The sequence below is a fragment of the Schistocerca gregaria genome, chromosome 3 (assembly GCF_023897955.1).
Source record: "Schistocerca gregaria isolate iqSchGreg1 chromosome 3, iqSchGreg1.2, whole genome shotgun sequence".
In the NCBI taxonomy this organism is placed as follows: Eukaryota; Metazoa; Arthropoda; class Insecta; order Orthoptera; family Acrididae; genus Schistocerca; species Schistocerca gregaria.
Genome location: NC_064922.1, coordinates 928534676 through 928562031, shown reverse-complemented (window position 1 = coordinate 928562031; position 27356 = coordinate 928534676). Strand labels below are relative to the sequence as shown.

Genomic DNA, 27356 nt, shown 5'->3' with positions numbered 1-27356 from the left:
AGAGTGCGCATCCCTTGCAGTGTGAGTGCACGTCACTGACCTCAGTCAAAAAGTGGGAGAGGCGAAAATGAAGCAGCACTTGGAGCAGTGTTATGTGATTAAGTTTTGCATGCGACTGAACAAAACTGCCACAGAGACTCTCGGTATGATTCAAGAAGCCTTTAAGGAAGAAGCCATGTCCTGTGCAATGGTTTTCATGTGGCACAAATGTTTCAAAGATGGATGCGAGAATGCTGAAGATGACGACCGCTCTGGGGGGCCATCATCGAGCCAAATGGATCAAAATGTGGAGAGAGTGCGGGAACTTTTAAACAATGACCATCGTCTTAGTAATAGATTAATTGCCGATGAACTGGGACTCGGTCAGAGTATGGTGTGGAGGACTGTGACGGAGAATCTGATGATGTGAAAAGTTTGTGCCACACTGGTGCCAAAAGTTTTGTAGGTGGAATAGAAGAAACCGCGCATGACTGTTTGCCAGGAAATGCTCCAACGGTTGAATGTTGATCTGAACCTTCTGGAGAAAGTGGTTACTGGTGATGAGACCTGGGTCTACAAGTACGACCCTAAGTGGAAGCGTCAAAGCTCAGAATGGCACACTGTTACCTTGCCGAAGCTCAAGAAAGCTAGCATGAGCAAGTCGTATGTGAAGTGCAGGCTGAATTTTTTTTTTTATGGTAAAGGAGTGATTTACAAGGAGTTTGTTGCTGAGGGACAGACTGTCACAGGTGACTTTTACACTGGAGTGCTCCGCCGCTTGAGGCAGGACTAAAGGGAAACAATTGTACTCTATCGACACCATCCAGAAGGCTTCGATGAGAGCCCTTGACAGCATGATGCCCGAGGCCTTCCAGAAGGGCTATGAACACTGGAAGACGTGCTGGCAGCACTGTGTTGATGCTGAAGGATCATATTTTGAAGAATTTTAGTCCGTTTTACTTAAATGTCCAATAAATTTCTAGTTCTGAGTTAAGTCTTGAAACTTTTGAATCACACCCTGTATGTCCTGAGATTCTACAACAAATTGATGTCAAGGATATTAGATGGTACTTTTGTGAATCAATTCCACTACCCTTCTTGTAGATGGGTGTGATCTGATCCAAGAACTGGGCACATTTTTTTGTTTGAAGGATCTACGATAGATTATAGTTAGAAGAGGGGCTAACTCAAACGCAAATTTAGTACAGAATCTGATAGGGATTCCATCAGGCCCTGGAGCTTTGTTCAGTTTTAATGATTTCAGCTGTTTCTCAATACTATTGACACTAATACTCATTTCTCTCATTGGGGCAATTCTCCTACGTTTTCCTTTCTAAAGGAACATTTGAAATTGGAATTAAGCATTTCAGCTTTTGCTTTGCTACCCTCAATTCAGTTCCTGTCTCATTCGCTAAAGATTGGACACTAACTTTGATGCCACTACCAGCCTTTACATAAGACTAGAATTTCTTTGAGTTTTGTGAAGGATCATTTCACAATATTCTGCTATGAATGTCACTGAAGGCATCACACACTGCCCTCTTGACTGCCAAATGTATTTCACTCAGCATCTCTCTGCCAATAGTCCTACACTTGGTTTTACATCTATTGTGCAATAATCTCTGCTTCTTTTCTGTGACTGTGTACCATGGAGGGTCCCTCCCATTAAGAATCTTTCTATGGGGTAGATATCAAACCATAGTCAACTCCTCTACATGCTCCTGCCCTGTGCTAAAGGTTTCGAGTTCCTCATTGAGATATGACTGTACAGATTTTTTATCTAGTTGACTGAACATATATATTTTTTTCTCACTTTAGTTATCCTTTGTATTTTGGTAATCACTGTTGCCACAACTGTGTTATGGCCACTGTCACTAGTTTCGATGTGGAGATCCTCAAAGAGGTCAGGTCTCTTTGCTGCCATTAGGTTCAATATATTTCTACCGCAAGTGGGGTTTGGAACTATCTGATCTACATGGATAGTGTTCAGCGAAGGCATTTTGTAATGTTTCATAGGATGTCTTATCACACTCAACACTAACAAAACTGCAATTTTCACAAATGATTGTTGGATGATTAAACTCTCCACTGATGGTTACAGTATGACTTCGAATCTTATGCACAAGTGAACTGAAGGGTTATTTAAGGTTTTCAGTTAAATCGGAGATGAGTCTGGTGCATGATAGAAGGATCCAGTTATTATTTTGTCTACCCCTGTTACTGTGTCTTGCCCAAACAGTCTCACATGCAGCTTCAATTTCTATCTCAGTGGATTTGAGTTTCTTGGCTACTGTGACAAAAGCACCATCCCATTTGTCTATCCTTTCAATAGGCACTTACATTTTCCCCAAAAATCTCACCATCAATTTCAGGTTTCAACCAGCTTTCTTTACCTAGTATTATGTGACCTTCACTGCTTTTCAGGAGCAATTCAAACTCTGGTACATCTACATCTACATCTACATCCGTACTCCGCAAGCCACCTGACGGTGTGTGGCGGAGGGTACCCTGAGTATTTCTATCGGTTCTCCCTTCTATTCCAGTCTCGTATTGTACGTGGAAAGAAGGATTGTCGGTATGCTTCTGTGTGGGCTCTAATCTCTCTGATTTTATCCTCATGGTCTCTTCGCGAGATATACGTAGGAGGGAGCAATATACTGCTTGACTCTTCGGTGAAGGTATGTTCTCGAAACTTCAACAAAAGTCCGTACCGAGCTACTGAGCGTCTCTCCTGCAGAGTCTTCCACTGGAGTTTATCTATCATCTCCGTAACGCTTTCGCAATTACTAAATGATCCTGTAACGAAGCGCGCTGCTCTCCGTTGGATCTTCTCTATCTCTTCTATCAACCCTACCTGGTGCGGATCCCACACTGCTGAGCAGTATTCAAGCATTGGGCGAACAAGCGTACTGTAACCTACTTCCTTTGTTGTCGGATTGCATTTCCTTAGGATTCTTCCAATGAATCTCAGTCTGGCATCTGCTTTACCGACGATCAACTTTATATGATCATTCCATTTTAAATCACTCCTAATGCGTACTCCCAGATAATTTATGGAATTAACTGCTTCCAGTTGCTGACCTGCTATTTTGTAGCTAAATGATAAGGGACCTATCTTTCTATGTATTCGCATCACATTACACTTCGCTACATTGAGATTCAATTGCCATTCCGTGCACCATGCGTCAATTCGCTGCAGATCCTCCTGCATTTCAGTACAATTTTCCATTGTTGCAACCTCTCGATACACCACAGCATCATCTGCAAAAAGCCTCAGTGAACTTCCGATGTCATCCACCAGGTCATTTATGTATATTGTGAATAGCAACGGTCCTATGACACTCCCCTGCGGCACACCTGAAATCACTCTTACTTCGGAAGACTTCTCTCCATTGAGAATGACGTGCTGCGTTCTGTTATCTAGGAACTCCTCAATCCAATCACACAATTGATCTGATAGTCCGTATGCTCTTACTTTGTTCATTAAACGACTATGGGGAACTGTGTCAAACGCCTTGCGGAAGTCAAGAAACACGGCATCTACCTGTGAACCCGTGTCTAAGGCCCTCTGAGTCTCGTGGACGAATAGCGCGAGCTGGGTTTCACACGATCGTCTTTTTCTAAACCCATGCTGATTCCTACAGAGTAGATTTCTAGTCTCCAGAAAAGACATTATACTCGAACATAATACGTGTTCCAAAATTCTACAACTGATCGACGTTAGAGATATAGGTCTATAGTTCTGCACATCTGTTCGACGTCCCTTCTTGAGAACGGGGATGACCTGTGCCCTTTTCCAATCCTTTGGAACGCTTCGCTCTTCTAGAGACCTACGGTACACCGCTGCAAGAAGGGGGGCAAGTTCCTTCGCGTACTCTGTGTAAAATCGAACTGGTATCCCATCAGGACCAGCGGCCTTTCCTCTTTTGAGCGATTTTAATTGTTTCTCTATCCCTCTGTCGTCTACTTCGATATCTACCATTTTGTCAACTGTGCGACAATCTAGAGAAGGAAGCACAGTGCAGTCTTCCTCTGTGAAACAGCTTTGGAAGAAGACATTTAGTAATTCGGCCTTTAGTCTGTCATCCTCTGTTTCAGTACCATTTTGGTCACAGAGTGTCTGGACATTTTGTTTTGATCCACCTACCGCTTTGACATAGGACCAAAATTTCTTAGGATTTTCTGCCAAGTCAGTACATAGAACGTTACTTTCGAATTCATTGAAAGCCTCTCGCATAGCCCTCCTCACACTACATTTCGCTTCGCGTAATTTTTGTTTGTCTGCAAGGCTTTGGCTATGTTTATGTTTGCTGTGAAGTTCCCTTTGCTTCCGCAGCAGTTTTCTAACTCGGTTGTTGTACCACGGTGGCTCTTTTCCATCTCTTACGATCTTGCTTGGCACATACTCATCTAACGCATATTGTACCATGGTTTTGAACTTTGTCCACTGATCCTCAACACTATCTGCACTTGAGACAAAACTTTTGTGTTGAGCCGTCAGGTACTCTGTAATCTGCTTTTTGTCACTTTTGCTAAACAGAAAAATCTTCCTACCTTTTTTAATATTTCTATTTACGGCTGAAATCATCGACGCAGTAACCGCTTTATGATCGCTGATTCCCTGTTCTGCATTAACTGATTCAAATAGTTCGGGTCTGTTTGTCACCAGAAGGTCTAATATATTATCGCCACGAGTCGGTTTTCTGTTTAACTGCTCAAGGTAGTTTTCAGATAAAGCACTTAAAAATATTTCACTGGATTCTTTGTCCCTGCCACCCTTTATGAACGTTTGAGTCTCCCAGTCTATATCCGGCAAATTAAAATCTCCACCCAGAACTATAACATGGTGGGGAAATCTACTCGAAATATTTTCCAAATTATTCTTCAGGTGCTGAGCCACAACAGCTGCTGAGCCCGGGGGCCTATAGAGACATCCAATTACCATGTCTGAGCCTGCTTTAACCGTGACCTTCACCCAAATCATTTCACAATTCGAATCTCCGTCAATTTCCTTCGATACTATTGCACTTCTTATCGCTATAAACACGCCTCCCCCTTCACTGTCCAGCCTATCTCTGCGGTATACATTCCAATCAGAGTTTAGGATTTCATTACTGTTTACGTCTGGTTTCAGCCAACTTTCTGTTCCTAGTACTATATGGGCGTTGTGACCGTTTATTAATGAGAGCAGTTCTGGGACCTTTCTATAGACGCTTCTGCAGTTTACTATTAGCACATTAATATTGTTATTCCTTGTTGCATTTTGCCTACTCCTGCCTTGCCGCGTCTCAGGAGGCGTCTTGTCGGGCCTAGGGAGGGAATTCTCTAACCTAAAAAAACCCCATGTGCACTCCACACGTACTCCGCTACCCTCGTAGCCGCTTCCGGCGTGTAGTGCACGCCTGACCTATTCAGGGGGACCCTACATTTCTCCACCCGATAGCGGAGGTTGAGAAATTTGCACCCCAGCTCTCCGCAGAATCGTCTGAGCCTCTGGTTTAAGCCTTCCACTCGGCTCCAAACCAGAGGACCGCGATCGGTTCTCGGAACGATACTACAAATAGTTAGCTCTGATTCCACCCCGCGGGCGAGGCTTTCCACCTTCACCAACTCCGCCAACCGCCTGTACGAACTGAGGATGACCTCTGAACCCAGACGGCAAGAGTCATTGGTGCCGACATGAGCAACAATTTGCAGTCGGGTGCACCCAGTGCTCTCTATCGCCGCCGGTAGGGCCTCCTCCACATCTCGGATGAGACCCCCCGGCAAGCAGACAGAGTGAACACTGGCCTTCTTCCCCGACCTTTCCGCTATTTCCCTAAGGGGCTCCATCACCCGCCTAACGTTGGAGCTCCCAATAACTAATAAACCCCTCCCCCCGTGTGCCTGCTCGGACCTTGCTGAAGGAGCAGCCACATGTCCACTCACAGGCAGAGCGGGCGATGCCACACGGCCAGCCTCCACATTGACCCTCCGCCTCGTGCGCCGCGAACGCCGCTGAACCCGCCACTCCCCTTGGGGAGAGGGTGGCCCAACCGCGCCCGGTACCCGCGAAGATGTCTCGACAGCAGGGACAGTGGGTGAAGCATCTAACACCTGGGGTGCACCATGCGACGCACCAGACTCCCCACTGCCGCTACACTCCGAGGCAGCAGCCTGAAGACGGCTGACCGCGGCCATCAACACGCTCAGCTGTTCGCGAAGAGTGGCCAGCTCCTCCTGCGTCCGTACACAGCAGCCACACATCCTAGCCATCCTAAGAAATCAATTTACTATAGAGTGTTAATCAGCTTTTAACTAGACTGCTAATTCACTAAAGGCGGTTGATTATTGACTAAACTGTGATTGCTAACCACTTCTTGTAGAAACAAGGAAAATAGCACTACCTGTCTCTGGACGGTATTGAAAACAAACACTAGCACTACGAGCACTATGGCTGACTAAAGGGACTCTCTGACTGTATTCGAAACACACACGAGATCTATGGAACACTTAATAGCACTCTACTATTAAAGCTTCCTAAAAGCAAAAACACGCAGAAGAAGAAGTGACAAGTAAGAAAAATACAGATAATACTTAAATTAAGGTAGCTCGCTGCACAGCAGACGTGAAGCAGACGGCGGTTAGGGCGACACTGACACTACTGGCACTATGGCTGACTAAAGGGACTCTCTCTGACTGTATTCAAAACAAACACGAGATCTATGGAACACTTAATAGCACTCTACTATTAAAGCTTCCTAAAAGTACTTCATTGCAAATGCTTCAGCACTTAACTACTAGTGGGAGGCACTTCCTTTGATCTTACACTGATACTTCTGGGTTTCCTACTGCTTTCATTGTCTGGATTGGATGGAGAGACGCCTAATATAAAAAGCCCTTGTGTGTGTTCCACAGTCTCAGTCAGCTACCTGATTAGCAGCCTCTGACGTATGGTGCACACTTATGGTTCTCAACCCTATAGTGTAAGTTCAGGAAGTTGCACGCTAGCTTGTCACAGAAACTTCTAAGTCTCTGGTTCAGTCCTTCCACTCAACTCAGAACCAAAGGGCCACGATTCATTCTGGGGAAATATTGGAAAGTGGGGGCTTGGTTGAAACTCCACATGCAATTGCTGGAATGACCATACTATGACATTGGAGTGCAAACAACAGGCATCATTTGTTCCAGCATGTGCCAAATCTGCAGCTGGTTGCAACTCGTTTCCTCAATGGTTGCTGGAGTAGCTTCTTCAATGTGTTGAATAAGGCCCCCAGGCATACAAGCTGAGTGCACCTGGTGTCCTTTCCTGTTAATTGCTGCTATTTCCCTAAGGGCATCATCCATTGTACATTTAACCTGTCGACAATTAATACACCCCTACCTGTTTGAGTTTACCTTCTCGTGACACCGGACAAACCGGTTTTCCCCAAAATAGGGGAAGTGTGTCCCACTGGCTTAGTTTCAGGTTCGACGAAAGACAGCACCTTGAACTTCTGGTTTAGGGAAATCAGTATAATACCCCGAGTCCTCCCCAGTCCCTGATCACCCTGTACAGGATACCTAACTCTTCCACTGAAATGCCACTCTCAGTCAAGTGGACATGTAGCAACAGATATCATACTTTCTGCAGAATAGTCAGCATATACAGGAGCGGATAGTACTTGAGGTATCTTTGGTACCAGTACCACTGGTACATGACTCTCAGTAGCTCTTCCAACATGACGACTTGCAGCGGCTGCCAATCATTTGACAGCAGTCAGGGCGATTTCCAGCTGTTTACAAATGTCGACCAATTCATTCCGTGTTTTCAAGAACAGCATTCACATTGGGGCTGCATTTTAGCTTGTGTGATGTATTATTTTCCTATTCCATCAATGATTTACAATAACTAACTTCTCTCTCTCTCTCTCTCTCTCTCTCTCTCTCTCTCTCTCTCTCTGTGTGTGTGTGTGTGTGTGTGTGTGTGTGTGTGTGTGTGTGTGTGTGGACGCGCGCGACAGAGGGGGGCAGAGGGAGACAGGCAGAGAGAGAGAGAGAGAGAGAGGGGGGGGGGGGGAGAGAGAGAGAGAGAGAGAGAGAGAGAGAGAGAGAGAGAGAGAGAGAGAAGGGGGGCTCAAAAAATACAATTAATGCAGTGAAACTGTTAGCCAGTAAACAATATTAATTAGGCACAAGCTAGAAAATTACTAAGTCAGAAGACAAAACAGTGAAACATAAGAATTATACAAATGAAATTACAAGGAGACCATATACTTAATTTGAAATACTGACTTCCTTGAAAGATTCTACTTCAGAAGAGTCTCCTGTAGTAGCTTTCTTCTTCTTACTTTCAATTCTCTTAGTAGTTCGAATCATTTCATCATGCCTTATATCTAATTCGCAAGTGTCCTCCACCATTTGTCGCATTTTATTCAATAGTTCATCTCTCTCTTCCCCTGTAAGTAGATTTGAGTTTATGTTTAAACAGGTTATTTGAGACGTTTTACATATTAGAGAAGTTTTAAGTACTTAATAATGTAACTGGATAGTTTAAAAAAATCTTTTAACCAAGCAGTGACAGGAACAAACACATACAAAAGTTAAGGAAATGTGCAAGCTTTTGGAGTTCCTGACTTGTTATTTTACCAGAAAGGTCTAAGTGAAGGAAAAGGGGTGAAAGAAATGGCCTCTTCAGTTTTAGGAAATGGGGAGATTGATGGAAAAGTTACCTACAGCCCTGGGTCAGGGAAGACTTAATGGACAGATTGAGAGGGACAGACTGATTGTTGGGGACTGCAAAAAAGTTAAGTGCATTATACTTGGTAGAGGTAGGGGGTGGGGACAAATAGACAGGTAAGAAAATAAAGATGTAGAAAACTAAAAGAGATTGTAGAAAGGAACAGCTACAGAGAAGGAATGCTGAATGCGAAGAAATTAACATAAATTTAGGAGGTGGTTGGTGAGAACCGAGGACAAGTAACGCCAGTTCCCACTTGTCAAGTTCTTAGAAACTGGTGTCAGGTAGGAGAATCCAGAATTCATGTGTGGTGAAACAAGCACCGAGATCAAGACTCATGTTACAGAGCATGCACATGTTACCATCAAGTTAGTTATGATGAATGGACAGAATGTACACTGGCAACACAATATCCCGTTGTACCACATGCTCTACCACAAGACAGTCGTGACCTCGAATTCCGTTTCACCACACGTGGTATCTGGATTCTTCCCTCTGACATAAGTTTCTCAGAACTCTGCAGGTGAGAACTAGCGTTACAACATGTCCTTGGTTCTTGCCACCTACACGGTCTTAATTTATATTATTTTCTTCAGACTCAGGACTTCTTCTCAGTGACTGTTCCTTTCTCTACGCCCTTTCAATTTTCTATTTCTTTTATTTTCTTGCCTGTCTCTCTTTTCTCATCCCCTATCTCTACCATGTATAATGTACTTAGCTTTCCACTCTTATTAACTGTTGCACGATGCTTGGCCAGTAACCTCTGCCTTGCTTATTACCCTATCTTCCACCTTTAAGATATAGGGTTTTCAAATTTCTTCCAGTTCAGTCCCCAACAATCTGTTTTCCTTCTCATCCTGTCCAATAAGTCTTCGCTATCACTAGGTTGTGGATAACTTTTCCATAAATTTCCCCATTTCCTAAACCTCATCAATCCTTTTCCTTTATCCCTCTTCCTTCCCTTACACTCTTCTGGTAGAAGAAGGAGCCACTGACTCTGAAAACTTGCACAGTTCCTTAACTTTTTGCATCCCGCAATTGTTTGGCGAGTAGATTTTTTATCTATCCAATAATATTACATTTAGAAAAACTGATTACTTTTATTGATATATAAGTATATAATAATACATATCCACCAGCTTAGACACTATGCTGTGAACAGAGTGACAGAGATTGTAATTCAGCTGCTGGAGTATTTGAAAATTTGCTTTTAGGTATGATACTGTTGGAAGTTTCTACCTGCACACTGCCACTAGTGTAATTTTCATGTAACCCAATCCCTACAACTCACACCAGACACATCCATCATTCATCCATATACATTGTTCTGCAGGTATCATTATGAAGGAGAATTCTCAGGGATGTGAAAGACTACACATATACTCAGTAAAAAAAAAAAAAAAAAAAACTGAAGTCCCATAGTTGCTGCTCGCTGTTATTTGAACAGATTTAATGGGTGCAGATATATAGTCTTGAAAGCAGCGTTCCTTAAAAGAGTAGAAATAATAATAATAATAATGATAAATCAATGCATACAGTTTCTTAACTTTGTGTAGAGTACCAATGGCACATTAATACAAATTATGACACAGAAAAATACGTGGTTGCTGAAATCAGCCTATTGAATAAACATAAAACTACATTTGATGAAACAAAAAAATAGTGTTCCATGTAGAAATCTGAATGCGTGATAACAACTTTAAATGGGGCAGGTGCACAGAATGGCTCTCAACTGTTCTGATGCCAGACAAATTAAAGGAAACAGATCACCTAGGAAGAATGTGTGTGTGTGTGTGTGTGTGTGTGTGTGTGTGTGTGTGTGTGTGTGTGTGTGTGTGTAGGGGGGGGGGGGGGGGGGGAGAGAAACTTCAAGGAGTTGCTGACATAAAATAACCTCAAAAGAGGTGCAGTAAATGCAGCAGAAAAAGTATAAGGACCAAAAAGGAATGCCATTCAAAGTAGATGCCAACAAGGAATTAGCAAACAACTAAAATTCAATAATGCTGTAAGTGAACAGCAACAATATAAATCACGAGAAGTGAAAGTACTGAGAAATAAATATTGTGCACATTGTATCAGTATCATGGCCAGTGACCGACATGTGTTTCCTTTTGCTAAAGTGGAAACAAAACAGCAGTGAATGGTTAGGGTTGTACTACCTTAATATATCACAAAAGTATGCCAAACTCTGTAAACTATAAAGGTTGGCAACTGTTTTTTGGGACAATAAGGGAACCTGTTTGTGGAGTGGAAGGATAGTTAATTCTCAAGCCTACTAAGAGACATTCAGAAAAAAGAGAAGATCCATTCAAAACAAGTGCCATGGTTTCTCAACTACTGGTGGTTTGTTTTGCAAGACACTATCTGGCGAACAACTGAAGTATTGTGCCAGTTGAAATGACATGTTTTTGGACGTATGCCCTACAGACCCTAGTTGGCTCCTAGTGATTTCCACTTTCTTATGCGCATGAGAAAATGTCTTGGCTCATAATACTTTGACACCAAGGATTAATTCCAAAGTTTTTCATGGGTTGGCTGCAATTTCAGGTGGCATAATGTTATGCAGAGACAATTTGTCAACTCATTAAAAAGTTATGGCAAAAGTTTAAGTCCAAATGGTGACATTGTACTAAAATGATATACAGAAATAAAGGCATTGTTTTCAGATTTTTATAATACATTTCCTTCAACTATTGTTATTTTTCATTCACAGCCTACAAAGATTACTTTCTGAATAGCCTCCCTAGAATAGCTAATAATGAAAAGCTGGAAATACATCATGAGATGGAAAAAAAATTGAAACACAGTAACCCAGATGCTGTACATAGACTTCTGAACAAACATTTTTAGAAGCACAGCAATTAAAAATAAGAAAGATGATTCAGAAACGAAATAGCATAAAGTGTTAGAAAATGGAAAAAAGTGTCCACAAAAGCTTCATAGTTGTCCAGGGGAAATTATAACACTGCGCTAGAGGATGACAGAGGCAGTGAATTCTTATTTATGAATTTCAAAAATCATTGCACTAAATATGAAGTTATAGTTCTTCAAGTTTTGATAAACCACTATCAGCACTCTTATGGACACTAGAGCAAGAATTACATAAGCTTATGAAGGGAAGAGTTCCAGCATGTTTTGGGGGAGGAGAGGCTTAATAAATTTCCTAAGAAAGCAAGAGCAGATGCGAAAACTATCCCAGAATTAACCTGGTACAACATGCGTCAAGAATGATTACCAGAGTACTTTATCAAAGACGGGAATATGATACTGAAAGTAGATAAAGAGGGGAATAACTTCGTTCCAGTAGAAGTAGGAGCATTCAAGAAATAATTTCAGTACTATGGATAGCAATAACAGGTAGATTTAGAGAAACACAGAAACAAACATTGTATTCATATACACGAAACTGGTTTTTGAAAATGTGGACTAAAATAAAATGATTTCTGTTCTTGGGCACTACAGCATCAACTACAGAGAAAGAAGGTGGATCCATCCTCTGCAAATGGAGCAAATCAAAATAGTATCTCCGAGATGGTCAAGAGACCTATTCAATACTAGACATTGGCTTTGGCCATTGATGTTAATGGCTGCTTTGACGTCACCTGTTGATACATATTTTCAGTCCGGTTGTTAGTTGACAAAGCCCTTAAATATAAAAGGAAGAAACCTTGTGGTAAGAGACTTATCTGTACTTAACCCATAAGTCTATTTTATGTTGGAAAGTGCCTGTTTGGCAGTGAGTTGGCAAAGCTAATGGGCCCGAAATCAAAAAGCCTGTTGTGGTGATAGGCTCATTTGTACCTTAGCCCAATATCAATATTGTGTTGGAGGGTGAAAATTTCATTGCAAGTTGGCGAAGCCAACAAAAAGCAGACAACTTGGTTGTTGTGACAGACTGATCTGTATCTTAGCCTGCTTGGGGAGGGAGGGGGATCACCTTTTAATCACATTATAGCCCCCACTTTCTTTACAATGTTTGTCATATGTTGCTTTGTCACTGATCAAAGCCAATGACTAGTACTAAATAATCCTCTTTATCTCTCTGAAAATGGGGTGCAACATGACACTATTAGGGAAGGAGTAAGGCTGGTGCACTTAACACCACCACTGATATTGAACTTGCATACTGAAGAAGCAACAACTAAAGAACTAACTCAATATGACATATTCAAAAGTGAAAAGGAATCAAGTTAACTGGTTGAATAAAATCGAATGTGTGCTAGCAGAAGTTTATAACATGCACATAAAGAGAAAGAAAACTACTCACATGGTGCACTCAGCAGATGGACATGCTGAATGGCTAAATGGTAAATTTATGCACGAGAGGATACACGAAAGATGTAATAGCTACGTTTTCCTCAAATGAAAACAGTTGCTAAAATCCAATAATGCTGCTTGTCCTCCTATAAAATGGGGGCATAAAAGAAAATGATGCAGCAGTGTGGATTATTAATCTTCTTGAAGACAACAGGTGATTTAATGAATTACATAATGACTACACCTATTATCAAAATGACAAACCCTAATTTTACTGAGAGAGTCTGAAGGGAGGAGGAAGATGTATATATTTCAACAAGTTTATGTGAGACGCTCCTATGATTTCAGAAGTTGTTAACTTTTAACTGGAAACATGTACCATATAATGATGAGTGAATGTAAAAGAACTTACTTCACACATACATATTTGAGAATGTGTGAAAGAGGAAAATTACAGGGCAGAACTTGTTGACAAGTTAGTAAAGAGGTTGTATGCCATTGCCGCTAAAAAGCCGAATATGTGACATGAGGTTTTAACCTTCTTGAGCTGTTACTAATCTGAGACACGAGATTTGTTAACACTTTTATGGAATTAATGACTTGGAATGTATGTTTTACAGCAACTAATGAGTTAACTTGAAAAATAGTACCCAACAGAGCTTTGCAAAAGGGACACAGAATATGGATGGCACCTACTGATGGTATACAAAATAATAATAAACACATGGCACGGAATGTTATGTGCATGACGATACAAAAATCATAACACTTAAATCTTATGCCGTCACAGAATGCGTTGTGTGATTTCATCAATGATTTTCGCTGCTAATGACATCTAATACAAAAACTGACGCGTATAAAGATCTAGAACTATACAATATTGGTCTGATGATTGCTGACTTTTATTTTTGTTGTTGGTCTTCCACTTAATCAGCCAGAACCTGCATATTTTATTTTGTATGTGTGTGTTTTAAGGGGGGGGGGGGGGGGTCGCTAGTTCTTTAACTCGTATTTGAACTGTTATAATTTTCAGGAACGCAGGAGGAATTGCGAAAATGTTTCACGACTACGTTTCGACTGGTGTTTTACCTACGTGAAGATCTGAGTTACTGAGACGAATCTACTAGCATGATTATGTCGACTAAAACTGTGTATTGGAGCAATACACTGTGCCGGTGTCATACATTTAGGGCAGACCATAAACACAAGGTATAATTAGCAACTGACAGCCAACATGCTTGTTTCACACCAGATTTCCAACGATTTTATATACCACAAGGGCTTATGATACTTGAAACAAAGGGTTTCCGAAAAATGAGTAACGTTACCTTGAAAGTAAACAGGGATGGGTTCGCTTAAAGTAATCAAATATTCCATGAACCGATTCTTGTGTGTCTGCCATTCTTCTTCGAATTCTTTCAAGTACGCCGCCATTATTAGCTTATAGTTCCTTATCCTTTCTCCTTTGTTTACATATACATACTGAGCGCTTGCATTCAAAACACGAAACTCGCCATAGATATTGCACCAAATCGTAACATCTTCTTCCGTATTTGTAGATTCGAATAATGGTAGGCCTGGAAAGCTTTCTAGTACTCAACAGTTAACAACACTGTAGCGACGTGATAGCAAACAAGAGAAGATGAGACAGAATATGGCAGGAGTGAACGAATGGTTCGGTATTGGGAGTATAGTGGTTTGTAAAACATGTTACAATAAAGAAATTGAAGGAGAAGTGCTGGCATTTGATCCAACAACAAAAATGTTAATTCTGAGTATCCTTTTAGTGATTTAAGAGCGCGTTAATTGAGAATGATAGTTTTTTTCTCGTACTGTTACTGTTCTCTGCAGTTGATCGCGCGTGTTTATGGAAAGTTTGTAGGCTAGTTTGTATTGTACACAAAACGGAAATGTTTGTTACTGTGCGCCAGATACTTGTGCTGTGAATAGTGATGAAATCTGTGGGTTCCCTCTTTTGTTGCTTACTGCTGCTGTGTTTATTACGGTGCGATTTAATCAGAGTAATAGCAGAAGATAATATTCTCGAATAACAAAAGAAATAAAATCAACCCTGCAGCAAAATCACTGGTAAATATAGATATAGTAACAGGATTTGATAAAAGAATATGTTTTTGTTTGTCTGCTGATGCTTTACGGACCAGTTTATATGTTGATTTGCATTTTTGCCTTGTGTCTTTAAAGGAGAAGTCATATGAAATATTAATTATCTTTAATCATACAGTAACTCATCAGGCACACGACACGCGTCGTTCCTGTAGTCGCTTCAGAATAAGACAAGACAAGATTTAATTTGTATTTAGCTAGAATGCTGTATAAACACGGATGCCTTTTATGTATGGATGAATTGAAAGGAGAATTCCTTTCTGTAAACTCTGGTAAACTGCTGTAAGTTGTTGATAGTGGTACCTGTAGGTGTTCAGATGTCGCAGAGTAATGTTTCAATAGAAATAGTAGCTAGTGTTTTTATCTTAGTACATACATCTTTCGGGCTACTTTAAAGCATTTGATTTAACGACAGTTCATAATTAATTCCTAGATAATAGAAGTAGGTAAATTATATTACGCCCTTTGTTGTTTTAACATCTCACAGAATAATAATATAATAGTGGGCATATATTCTCATTTTCTGAATGTAGTATTATTTCATTTACATTCTTACTTTGGTTGGTGAAATGTATACTGTTATCAAGCTTTTGTTACGAAATATTCTTTCAAGTTTACCTGTACATTATCTCAATATCATTTAATACTTATAATGTTCTGCTGTCTTGATATTGGGTCAGTTCATCCCCATACTTTTATTCTACATTCCTCATATCCTACCCAGTGATCTCTGTGTCATTATGTTAGACCATTTCCTCCCTCAGTCTTATGTTGCCATAGATTTCAGTCTTATTTCTGGACTTTGTGTGTACAATGTATTTGCGCACACTGTGTGTGTTGACAATTGAAAAAGAGATGGCTTCTGTGTTTAGTCTGTACTTTTTATTTTTGTTGTGATCTTTTCATTTGTATGCCCATTGGGATATATTTTTTGCTATTTTGACAAACAGTTAGGTGAATGTGTGTAAGCCTACCTTGAATCCACATACTATTATGATGTAGAACATGTCCCAAAAATTACATGTTTTTGTAATATTTATGTGGCAGTGAGTGTGGGTTCCAACTCAAATACATATTTGGATTGCAGGTAACATTTTCATGTGGTACATTTGCTTTCCCTGAAGCCATTTTCTCAGTATAAGAAACATAACTATATCAACATGAGAGGAAATAGTGGCTGGTGAAATGTTTAGGAGTACTTCCAATGCACTTTTCCCTTGCATTAGCCCTTATGTGAGAGGTATAGTGTCATTGTGTAAGAACACAGTTTTTTACATTCATCTTCAGCAACAGCACACAATGCGAATGGTACTGTAATATTGTCTATAAGACTTTATTCTAGTGCCACTATCCAAATAGTAAAATATGATGAAACACTTATCTGACTTACCAACTATCATCACTATTCCTCTTAGCAAAATAGTTTTGGTTCTGTATATGTGCACTCCCTGTTTTGCCACCATTCTGCTTTACTGCTGTTGTGTTTCTCAGTGTGAAGGTTATTTCTTTATTATTTATTTGCACAGTAAAATAGTATTAATGGAGAAACACTGTCTAGGAACATATACTTTACTATTTAATGAGTTCACAGCTGAACAAATATTTTTGTATGCTGACAGCAATCTTGAACACTACACCACCTCAAAGCACTATGCATGGAACTTTATTTTGTTAAATCATTCAGCTTCTGGAATTTATTTTTAATGAGAAACTTTTTCGATAAACATTTATTCAGTACACAAATAGTTTACTGTAATGTCCTACTGTTTTATATGGTACCTAATAAAATGGTGCTTCATATTAATGAACTTGGATCACACTCTTGTTATTTGGTTCTGAGCTAATTTCATAGTGCTCTTATTGTAAAACACGTAGGTCAACACAATAATTGTATGCGGCTCAGTTTCACCTATTGGGAGTCCTTGAAAATAGCACTTTTCGTATGGTGAAAGACAATGCATATACTCAGTGTCATCAGGAATCAAAGGCACTATTCTTTTCTCCTTGCAGGACTAGGGTATTGGTATTCTCATCAACTTGAAACAGGTATTTGTAATAGAATGCCAGTTATACAGTTAATTTCCCCAATCTGCATCACTGTAACACTACAGATTCTAGGTTCTTGTCTTACATTACCTTAATTTGTAATCAACAATTCCTTTTAAATATCTGAATGTTCTTTTAACAGCAACCCAATGTTTAATTTTAGGGTCTTTGTAAAATTTGCTGACAATATTAGTTGCAAAGGCAGTATCTGACCTGGAAGTTTGAGCTAATTATAAAAGACTTCCCACTGCCTCCAAGTAAGATACTGGACTTCCTTTTACACCTTTTATCATATTCTACTACTGACATCTTCACACTCAGTTCCACAGGTGTGGAAACTGGCTTACAATTCTAAATTTTTGTCAAGTAGTCTCTTTGTGAACATTGATTGGTCAATTGACAATACTTCTCCATTGTCATTTCTTATGGTCTTCATAGAGAGATACTGTTTCACTTCACCTAAAACATGCATATCGAATTCAGACTGAAGTTGTTTCTTTAAAACAGTTTATTGAGGTTCCACTTTTTGTCAAAATAAAAATATCATCAACCAGTATGGCCAAAATTACAGTTTATTTTTCATTTCTTCTGTGATACACACCAGGATCAGTTGCTGGCTGATTGTTGTTCATCCTTGCTAATGTTTTATACAAGCACTGATTGCAACAGTATTCTCTCAGTTTAAGACCTTACATGCTCCTTTCCAGACACCAAATTTTATTCTCTTCTTGAGGAGTTTTCTTGGCTCCCTCAGGTGGAATCATAAAAATTTCTTCCTCCAGTTCTCCATCAAGAAATGCGGTCTTAACGTCCATGTGGTGGATTAATAAATTTTATTTTACAGCACCAGAAGATATCTTAAAAAGCATACTTCACTGTGAGTGAGAATGTTTCTTTATTAGATTAGATTAGTTTTTCGTTCCATAGATCCTTGTTGAGGAGATCCTCGTGGATGTGGAACATGTCACCTTTTTTTTTAAACTGAAATAACAATACTAATAGTACAAATGTATACAACACATCATTTGTTTCTATTAAAAAATTCATCAATGGAGTAGTAGGAGTTGGCCACTAGTAACTCTTTCAGGCTCCTTTTAAACTGATCTTTATTTGTAGCTAAATTTTTTATGTTCGCTGGCAAATTATTGAAGATGAGTGTTCCTGAGTAGTGGACCCCTTTTTGAACTAAAGTAAGTGCTTTTAAGTCCTTGTGCAGATCATTTTTGTTCCTGGTATTGTATGTATGAACTGAGCTGTTTGCTGGAAAAAGAGATATATTATTTAGGACAAATAGCCTATGCCCTCTGCCTGAGACCAGCATTGAACTAACAAACGAGTTTTAAAATGTGGCTTTACTTCTGGGATTTTAGTACTAAAGACCCATCTCACTCAGAATGGTTTCTTTCCTTGTGGTGCATCAACCAATTCAGAAATATCATTGTGGGAAAAAGACTTTAATTCCTTTTCTATGGCTTTCTTCCAGTTATGTGCATTTAGGCAGGTCAAGGCTTCTTCAATAGTAAGAGATTGATTGTTGAATGTTTTAGCGGCCTTGTACATCTCATAACCTGAATACATCTTAAGTTTTATTATTTATGATGAAGACTATAAAGGTACCTCCTCTGCTGCTGGAGTTTCCTAGATCTCATCATCCATTTCAGTGTTGATAAACATATCTAATTGTTCTTGAACGACTTTTTCAGTTCCTTCAGTTTCTAAATTTAGTGGTTCCTTTGCATGTTGATGCATGTCGTCTTCAGGATTAATATCTATACATACTTTTTTACCATCTGTTTCATTTTCACCAAATTCTAAAAATATTACGTCTCTGCTAGTTATTATACCTTCGCTTTTAGTATTCCAAGTTCTACGGCAACTTGTACATGGCCATATATCAGAAAAATCCTTTAGATTGTCAAGATCAGGTTTCTTTCCAGTCCAAACTTCGTATGTAGTCTAGTTTGGAACAGCTTTCGTAGATGATCTGTTATTTAGAAACACTGCAGTTGATACTGCTTCTGCCCAACAACATTTCGGTAACGCTACATCCTTTAACACACTCTTTGCTCCCTCTGCAGTTGTTCTGTTATCCTGTTCTGCTACTCTGTTTTGAGCAGAACTATAGCAAATTATAGTTTGCTGTCAGATTTCAAATTCATTCAATTGTTGCCCGAACTGTTTATTGACATATTCGGTATCAGTGTCTGATCTGATAACTTCTATCTTCTTACCAGTCTGTCTTTCAACCATGGTGCAAAAACTGGCAAATATTATGCTCAGTTTGTGGTTCTAAGAAGATAAGTGTGGGTGTATCTCGAAAAGTTGCCAATCAAGGTAAGGAAATAACAACTGTACCCTGTAGATTCTTCTTCCATGTGCCCACAAATGTCTGTCTATATCAGCTGTTAAAGCTTGGCAGATCTATTTTTAATTATTTTGAACAGTAATCTTACTTGTTTTCCTTGTACACAAATTTCACAAGGTAAGTTACAACTGTTACATTCCTTTACCTCTGTTGCCATACTTTTTAACAAGGTCGTACTTTTCCCATTAAGATGTCAGAGTCTTCACTGCCATAAAAAGTTTTTCAGGAATATACTGAATAACTATTTCCAATTCGAAGAAAGTTTAATTTATGCATACCCCTTTTTTTACTTGCTGTGACTATCCTGCTGCAGCTCTGATCGATTATTTCTGCACCATTTAAATCAGACATTACCTTTTTGCCTTTATTCACTATTTCACTCACTGGTAGCAAATTTGTAGCAACATTTTTCACATAATGTGCATCAATTGCTGTAATATCTTGTGATTCTCTTTTAACTTTTCAGTTAAAGTTTACCTTTCCTGCCAGTTTACTTTGTAACAGAGAAGTAACAGAGAACCATCCACTGCTGAAACACTAATATTTGTTTTTGGGAATCCAGGGACCAGTCTGTACTCTTAATTTCAGTTTTACCATAAGAAAAATATGCAGTACCTGCCTTACCTTTATTGCTTGGATTGCTTGCCTTTCCTTCCGGATTTTTTGAAAACACACTTTTTTCTTGTGTAGCCTACTTGTTTTTTTCTATGCAGTACAATGCAAAATGTCCCATTCCTTGGCATTTATAACATCAAGTACATATCTTCTGTTTGTACTTTGAACATAAAGTGGTTTCCTTGTCCTGGATAGGATATTCTTGTACATTTGTAGCTTCTTGTAATTCTTGACTATTATACTGTCACCTATATTTGGTAGCCCTGAACTGTCTAAGCCCATTATCATTGGGGAATGCATATCAGTTAATCCCACTAGAAACAAGGTACTAGTCTTTTTCAGCAATATCGAATCCAATATTTCTTAGACTATTTGAAGTATAGATGATTTTGTTTACATAATCAACAACATTTTTATATTCGTCTAAATGTGTAGTAGTGAGCTCTCTTAGCAAACCCACTTTCCTAATTAAACCTCAGCCTTCAAAAGCTCTTCTTAGATTGTCACACGCTTCCTTTGCTGTGCTGTCCACTTTCGTATGAAAGTAACTTACAGGATCGACTAGAATTATTAATTTGCGATCTTTGTCTGGAAATCTAAATCTGTGACTTTAAGGATCCAGCAATGATATCTCAAAGATCATCAAACTCTAGGTAAGCCTCTACTGCGCAAACTTCCAAATTGCATAATTCTGTCAACCCATGAGCTTCTCAATCCGCAGTATTTGGGCAGAAGCCATGTATGCAATTGCAATATAATTCCTGTAAATTACAAGCTGCTAACAAACAATATTAACTTTTCATCATTTACTAGTCAAAATTTTTCCATTCAATCTTCCCAGACCCATAACTTGTTGGATTTGATCAGTAACATAATACTGAGCAAGAAAAACTATTCAGGAACATATCTTTTATAATATTTTATGTGTTCTCAGCAGTACTCAAAGGCATATTACACAGAACATGTAGCGTATATATCGAAGAATGCGTGTAATAGGTGAAGAGATTGTACACGATAACTCATTGCTGCCATAACAAATATTTCGCTATTAAGTGCCAACATTTGTCCTTAAACTTTTTAAAACCTGTGTTTTGCAGATTTCTCAAAGGTAAATACCTACTGTGTATTCGGTTTTTTTTATAATGTACAGAAGTTAAATCAGAATATAAGTTATCCAATTATATAACTTAATGTGAGTGTCTTCTTACAAAATGCTATTGCTTATTATCAACAATTTCGCCAGAAAAAAATATACATGGTTATCAACCAACCTAAATCAGCAGTGCTCATACAGCCATCCTTAAATTTATTTTGTCGAACAGAAAGGTCTTGAGTGTGGGTGCAATACCCCCCACCCTGAATTAACTTGTTACATATCAGTTTGCATCTGGGACACACTGTAATATTTTTTAAAATGCTATTGCTTTTCTCTTTTCATAATACTAGTCTGTATCCATCTCCGTTAACTATGTGACACTGACAACCTCATTCAGCCATTATATCTATTTTATTCTTTGTAAGGTGGATTGAGGAATTTGATAAGAGTTATCACCTGTGATCACTGACATAATGTTAATGGCTGCTGTGACATCACTTTTTGGTTGTTTATATTCACAGTTTTGTTGTTAGCCCATTTGTTAAAAATTCCACCAATATCACATTATAATCACCATGTTGTTTGTGGCGTTCATTGTGTGTTTCCTACGTCAGTTGTCATTGGTGGTGAATTATATTGAATATTCTTGTTTATCTTCAGATTGAGTGTTAGTTTCTGTTCATGCAGTGATTAGGTCAGTAAACAGTGATGTGGAAATGGAACAGCTGGTAAACGTTCCGCAGGTGATGTAGGCCATAACGTAATGATTAGAAATATGTACATTTAGTATTAAGATTTAGAAATACAAAATAAAATGTGAAGTGAGAAAAAATTTTGAAATAAAATAAGAACATAGGTGTCAAAGTAAAATTAAAAGAAAGGAAGGAAAGAAGAAAAGAAAAGACCAACAAATGACATAGGTGTGTAACAAATAATGATAAATATATTGTTATGAATATAATGGAGACAAAAAACACACAAACACACACTCAAATTTAAAGCTTTCACAACCCACAGTTGCTTCATCCGGAAAGAGGGAAGGAGAGGGAAAGACGAAAGGATGTGGGTTTTAAGGGGGAGGGTAAGGAGACATTCCAATCCCAGGAGCGGAAAGACTTACCTTGAGGGGAAAAAGGGACAGGTATACACTCGCGCACGCGCGCGCGCACACACACACACACACACACACACACACACACACACACACACACACACACACACACACATCTTGTGTGTGTGTGTGTGTGTGTGTGTGTGTACCTGTACCCCCCCCCCCTCCCCCCACCCCAAGGTAACTCTTTCCGCTCCCGGGATTGGAATGGCTCCTTACCCTCTCCCTTAAAACCCACATCCTTTCGTCTTTCCCTCTCCTTCCCTCTTTCCTGATGAAGCAACCGTGGGTTGCGAAAGCTTGAAATTTGTGTGTGTGTTTTTTGTCTCTATCAACGTACCAACAATTTCATTTGGTAAGTTACAGAATATTTGTTTTTAAATATATTTTTAGTTAGCTAACTTTTTTATTTATTACAAATAGTTCAAATGGCTCTGAGCACTATGGGACTTAACATCTGAGGTCATCAGTCCCTTGGACTTAGAACAACTTAAACCTAACTAACCTAAAGACATCACACACATCCATGCCTGAGGCAGGATTCGAACCTGCGACCGTAGCAACAATGCGGTTCCGGACTGAAGTGCCTAGAACCACTCGGCAACAGTGGCTGGCTATTACAAATGGAGCATAAAGACTGTGATGCATAGAATCTACAGTACAGAGGATAAATTTATATAAAAAAATTTTGGTCTGTGCATTTAATAATATTACTTTTGTTTTCACTGTGTCATAAAGTAGCAGCAGGTACAATAATCTGTATGCTTGATTTTTTTAGAGTTTACCTGCCCACACATTCTTTCTCCCTATAATATTAGTTTTCTTCTTTGAATTTTCCTTTTGGAACAAAAGTCGTTTGGATGCCAAACGTGAAATTAAGGTGTCAAAAGGTAATGCATCATGTGCCAATCTTTGTAACATCATGCATGTTGAACAATGGGAACTGTATACAGCGAGTTGTGAGGTAGTTGTCGGTAGCCAATCGGAATACTCCTTCATAATTTCCTATGGTTTGTAAATAAAGTTAGCTGGTGTTGTGTTCCATTAGGTTACAATTTAACCAGTTTGTTGAAATTTTTGGTAAAATTGCAAACAAGACGTTGTTGTTGTTGTTGTTGTTGTTGTTGTTGTTGTTGTCTTCAGTCCTGAGACTGGTTTGATGCAGCTCTCCATGCTACTCTATCCTGTGCAAGCTGCTTCATCTCCCTGTACCTACTGCAACCTACATCCTTCTGAATCTGCTTAGTGTACTCATCTCTCGGTCTCCCTCTACGATTTTTACCCTCTACACTGCCCTCGCCATCGCCAGTCTACATTTTATATCCTCTCTACTTCGACCATCATCAGTTATTTTGCTCCCCAAATAGCAAAACTCCTTTACTACTTTAAGTGTCTCATTTCCTAATCTAATTCCCTCAGCATCACCCGATTTAATTTGACTACATTCCATTATCCTCGTTTTGCTTTTGTTGATGTTCATCTTATATCCTCCTTTCAAGACACTGTCCATTCCGTTCAACTGCTCTTCCAAGTCCTTTGCCGTCTCTGACAGAATTACAATGTCATTGGCGAACCTCAAAGTTTTTACTTCTTCTCCATGAATTTTAATACCTACTCCAAATTTTTCTTTTGTTTCCTGTACTGCTTGCTCAATATACAGATTGAAAAACATCGGGGAGAGGCTACAACCCTGTCTCACTCCTTTCCCAACCACTGCTTCCCTTTCATGCCCCTCGACTCTTATGACTGCCATCTGGTTTCTGTACAAATTGTAAATAGCCTTTCGCTCCCTGTATTTTACCCCTGCCACCTTTAGAATTTGAAAGAGAGTATTCCAGTCAAGCTTTCTCTAAGTCTACAAATTCTAGAAATGTAGGTTTGCCTTTTCTTAATCTTTGTTCTAAGATAAGTCGTAAGGTCAGTATTGCCTCACGTGTTCCAACATTTCTACGGAATCCAAACTGATCCTCCCCGAGGTCTGCAGCTACCTGTTCTTCAATTCGTCTGTAAAGAATTTGCGTTAGTATTTTGCAGCTGTGACTTATTAAACTGATAGTTCGGTAATTTTCACATCTGTCAGCACCTGCTTTCTTTGGGATTGGAATTATTATATTCTTCTTGAAGTCTGAGTCTATTTCGCCTGTCTCATACATCTTACTCACCAGCTGGTAGAGTTTTGTCGTGACTGGCTCTCCCAAGGCCGTCAGTAGTTCTAATGGAATGTTGTCTACTCCAGGGGCCTTGTTTCGACTCAGGTCTTTCAGTGCTCTGTCAAACTCTTCACGCAGTATTGGAACTCCCATTTCGTCCTCATCTACATCCTCTTCCATTTCCATAATATTGTCCTCAAGTACATCGCCCTTGTATAGACCCTCTATATACTCCTTCCACCTTTCTGCTTTCACTTCTTTGCTTAGAACTGGGTTTCCATCTGAGCTCTTGATGTCCATACATGTGGTTCTCTTATCTCCAAAGGTCTCTTTAATTTTCCTGTAGGCAGTATGTATCTTACCCCTAGTGAGATAAGCCTCTACATCCTTACATTTGTCCTCTAGCCATCCCTGCTTAGCCATTTTGCACTTCCTGTCGATCTCACTTTTTGAGATGTTTGTATTCCTTTTTGTCTGCTTCATTTATTGCATTTTTGTATTTTCTCCTTTCATCAATTAAATTCAATATTTCTTCTGTTACCCAATGATTTCTACTAGCCCTTGTCTTTTTACCTACTTGATCCTCTGCTGCCTTCACTACTACATCCCTGAGAGCTACCCATTCTTCTTCCACTGTATTTCTTTCCCCTATTCCTGTCAATTGTTCCCTTATGCTCTCCCTGAAACTCTGTACAACCTCTGGTTCTTTCAGTTTATCCAGGTCCCATCTCCTTAATTTCTCACATTTTTGCAGTTTCTTCAGTTTTAATCTACAGTTCATAACCAATAGATTATGGTCAGAGTCCAAATCTGCCCCTGGAAATGTCTCCGATCTGTAGAACACCAGTTTTCTTTCTACTGATAACGACATCCCCTTGAGTAGTCCCTGCCCGGAGATCCGAATGGGGGACTATTTTACCTCCGGAATATTTTACCCAAGAGGACGCCATCATCATTTAATCATACAGTAAAGCTGCATGCCCTCGGGAAAAATTACGGCTGTAGTTTCCTCTTGCTTTCAGCCGTTCGCAGTACCAGCACAGGAAGGCCGTTTTGGTTAATGTTGCAAGGCCAGATCAGTCAATCATCCAGACTGTTGCCCCTGCAACTACTGAAAAGGCTGTTGCCCCGTACAGGTAAGTATTGCAATGGTGAATGTATGTCTTGGGGCTGTACTACACATCATTTTGTTATGGCAGTTGTATTTTTATGTTAAGATTTGTTGGCTGTGCCATCTCCCAACCAGACTGTCATGTTCCAACCTAACGCAGGCCTCTGGCTTCATTACATGTCAGTTGTCCCAGCTCATCTAATTTTCTTCCAGTCAGCAATAAAATATGGAAATAAGTAACCAACCTTAACATGTATAATAACCAGATCAGTGTTTTGGCACCCTCCATATCAAAAACAGATGCAGTCAACTCATATCTTCTGTCGAAAGGAATAATTAGATTCAACGATTCTTATTGACTAGTGTATACTATCACCTGATTGACTATGACCAGCGTCGGTGAATTGCCATCAGAACACCACACAGGAGCTGCTAACACTGTAATTGCACTTTAACCATGTAAAATGTCACATGAAAGAAATGTAGGTAAATTTCAGTAAAATATACATGATAGATGAGAATGCAAACCCAGTTAATTTTATACAAAACAGCTTCAGTTTTTCTTAACACAGTATTTAGAATGTCCTGCTTCAAGTGGACGTGCGTCACTGAATGATGTTCATATTGTGAACTTGGCTCTTGTCAGTGATGTTCAAGTGAAGAAAGAAGTGAACTCTGTACCAGAAGCCCCAGCTTCACTTAATTTGCAAAGAGTAAGTGTTTTTGTTAAATTAATATAACTATATTTTTACAGCTTGTTGAATGAAAACAACTATCTAATTACGAAAGTACCTTTTTTCTTTTATCAATAAAATAAAATTTGGTTTGTTTGATATTCTAAATATGGCTTAAATTAATACATACTGTTTTAAGCTGCTTTTCACACTGGATCATCAGTACTCAAATATGTGATTTTACCTAGCTAAATTCGAGGGTACGGAAGCAGATAGAAGAGAAGAGAAGGCTTGTAGCATCACTAGCAGCAGGTGTATCTCCAGAGGGACAAAAACTTTTTCTGGCAATCTCAAGGACGTAAGTTTTAGAAGTATAAAATGAAACAATGGAAAGTCCACTAAATAGAAGTATAAGATGAATATTTAAGTACTAATGATGAGCTGTCTTCCTTTTTTAACAGTTTAAAATAATCAGGCTGTGTTAAGATGGGGATTTTAGAATACACAAAATGTAATTTTTGCAACAATGAATAATTTTGATCGCTGGTATCAGCTTTAACTAAATGATTAAAACAAGAGAGATTCACCAGTACCTCAGATTTTACAAGTAGCAATTTCCCTGCCCAATGAAAAATGTAACACAAACACAATGAGAGCTACATAGTGACATCCCCACCCCAAACCCAGCTGTCTTGCATTTTTCATATTTGATGTAAAATATTTTTAGATAATATGCACCAAAATATCTGTTGGAACTTTTTTACTTAACAAAGCTTTCTGAATTTATCTCACAGTTTATCAAATATGGAGCAAACATAGATCTCAGGCTGTGCTATAGACAAATATTTCTCCACAGCCTAAATGGGCAAAAACATCTGACATTGTTGACAACTAGATCACTGATCTATCATGCGATATTGTCTTACCCGTCATATGTAAGACATTGATTGGGAAGGATTTAGGGAAGAGAGACAATATAATTGTGGGCATGGCAAAAAGCAGATTGTAATTGATTGAAAGAAATAAGGACATGGAAGTCTTCCATGATGGTGATAATATACAAAATTGTCACCTAATGACTATGTGTGTATTGTGGGACCTGAGTTTCTGTTATTGTATACAGGGTTACA

At 39.2% G+C, this 27356-nt stretch overlaps 2 protein-coding genes and 1 long non-coding RNA gene across 3 annotated transcripts in view; 1 reads left to right on the top strand and 2 right to left on the bottom strand.

The window, feature by feature from the left end:
- LOC126355810 (uncharacterized) overlaps window positions 1-14193 on the bottom strand; it is a 36532-nt gene extending 22339 nt beyond the window's left edge. Inside the window, exons 1-2 of the long non-coding RNA XR_007565535.1 lie at window positions 14028-14193; window positions 8233-8396 (exon numbers count right to left, since the gene is read on the bottom strand). This is a non-coding gene — a long non-coding RNA (uncharacterized LOC126355810). The remainder of the gene's footprint in view (window positions 1-8232; window positions 8397-14027) is intronic.
- The window catches only part of LOC126355809 (E3 SUMO-protein ligase NSE2-like), a 60316-nt gene extending 45859 nt beyond the window's left edge, over window positions 1-14457 (bottom strand). The window contains exon 1 of the mRNA XM_050006235.1: window positions 14263-14457. Coding sequence (XP_049862192.1) covers window positions 14263-14368 — 106 coding nt within the window. The 5' untranslated portion in view covers window positions 14369-14457. The remainder of the gene's footprint in view (window positions 1-14262) is intronic.
- Window positions 14458-14495: 38 nt separating this feature from the next.
- LOC126355808 (protein LSM12 homolog) overlaps window positions 14496-27356 on the top strand; it is a 39260-nt gene continuing 26399 nt past the window's right edge. Inside the window, exons 1-3 of the mRNA XM_050006234.1 lie at window positions 14496-14709; window positions 26132-26265; window positions 26475-26584. Coding sequence (XP_049862191.1) covers window positions 14577-14709; window positions 26132-26265; window positions 26475-26584 — 377 coding nt within the window. The 5' untranslated portion in view covers window positions 14496-14576. The remainder of the gene's footprint in view (window positions 14710-26131; window positions 26266-26474; window positions 26585-27356) is intronic.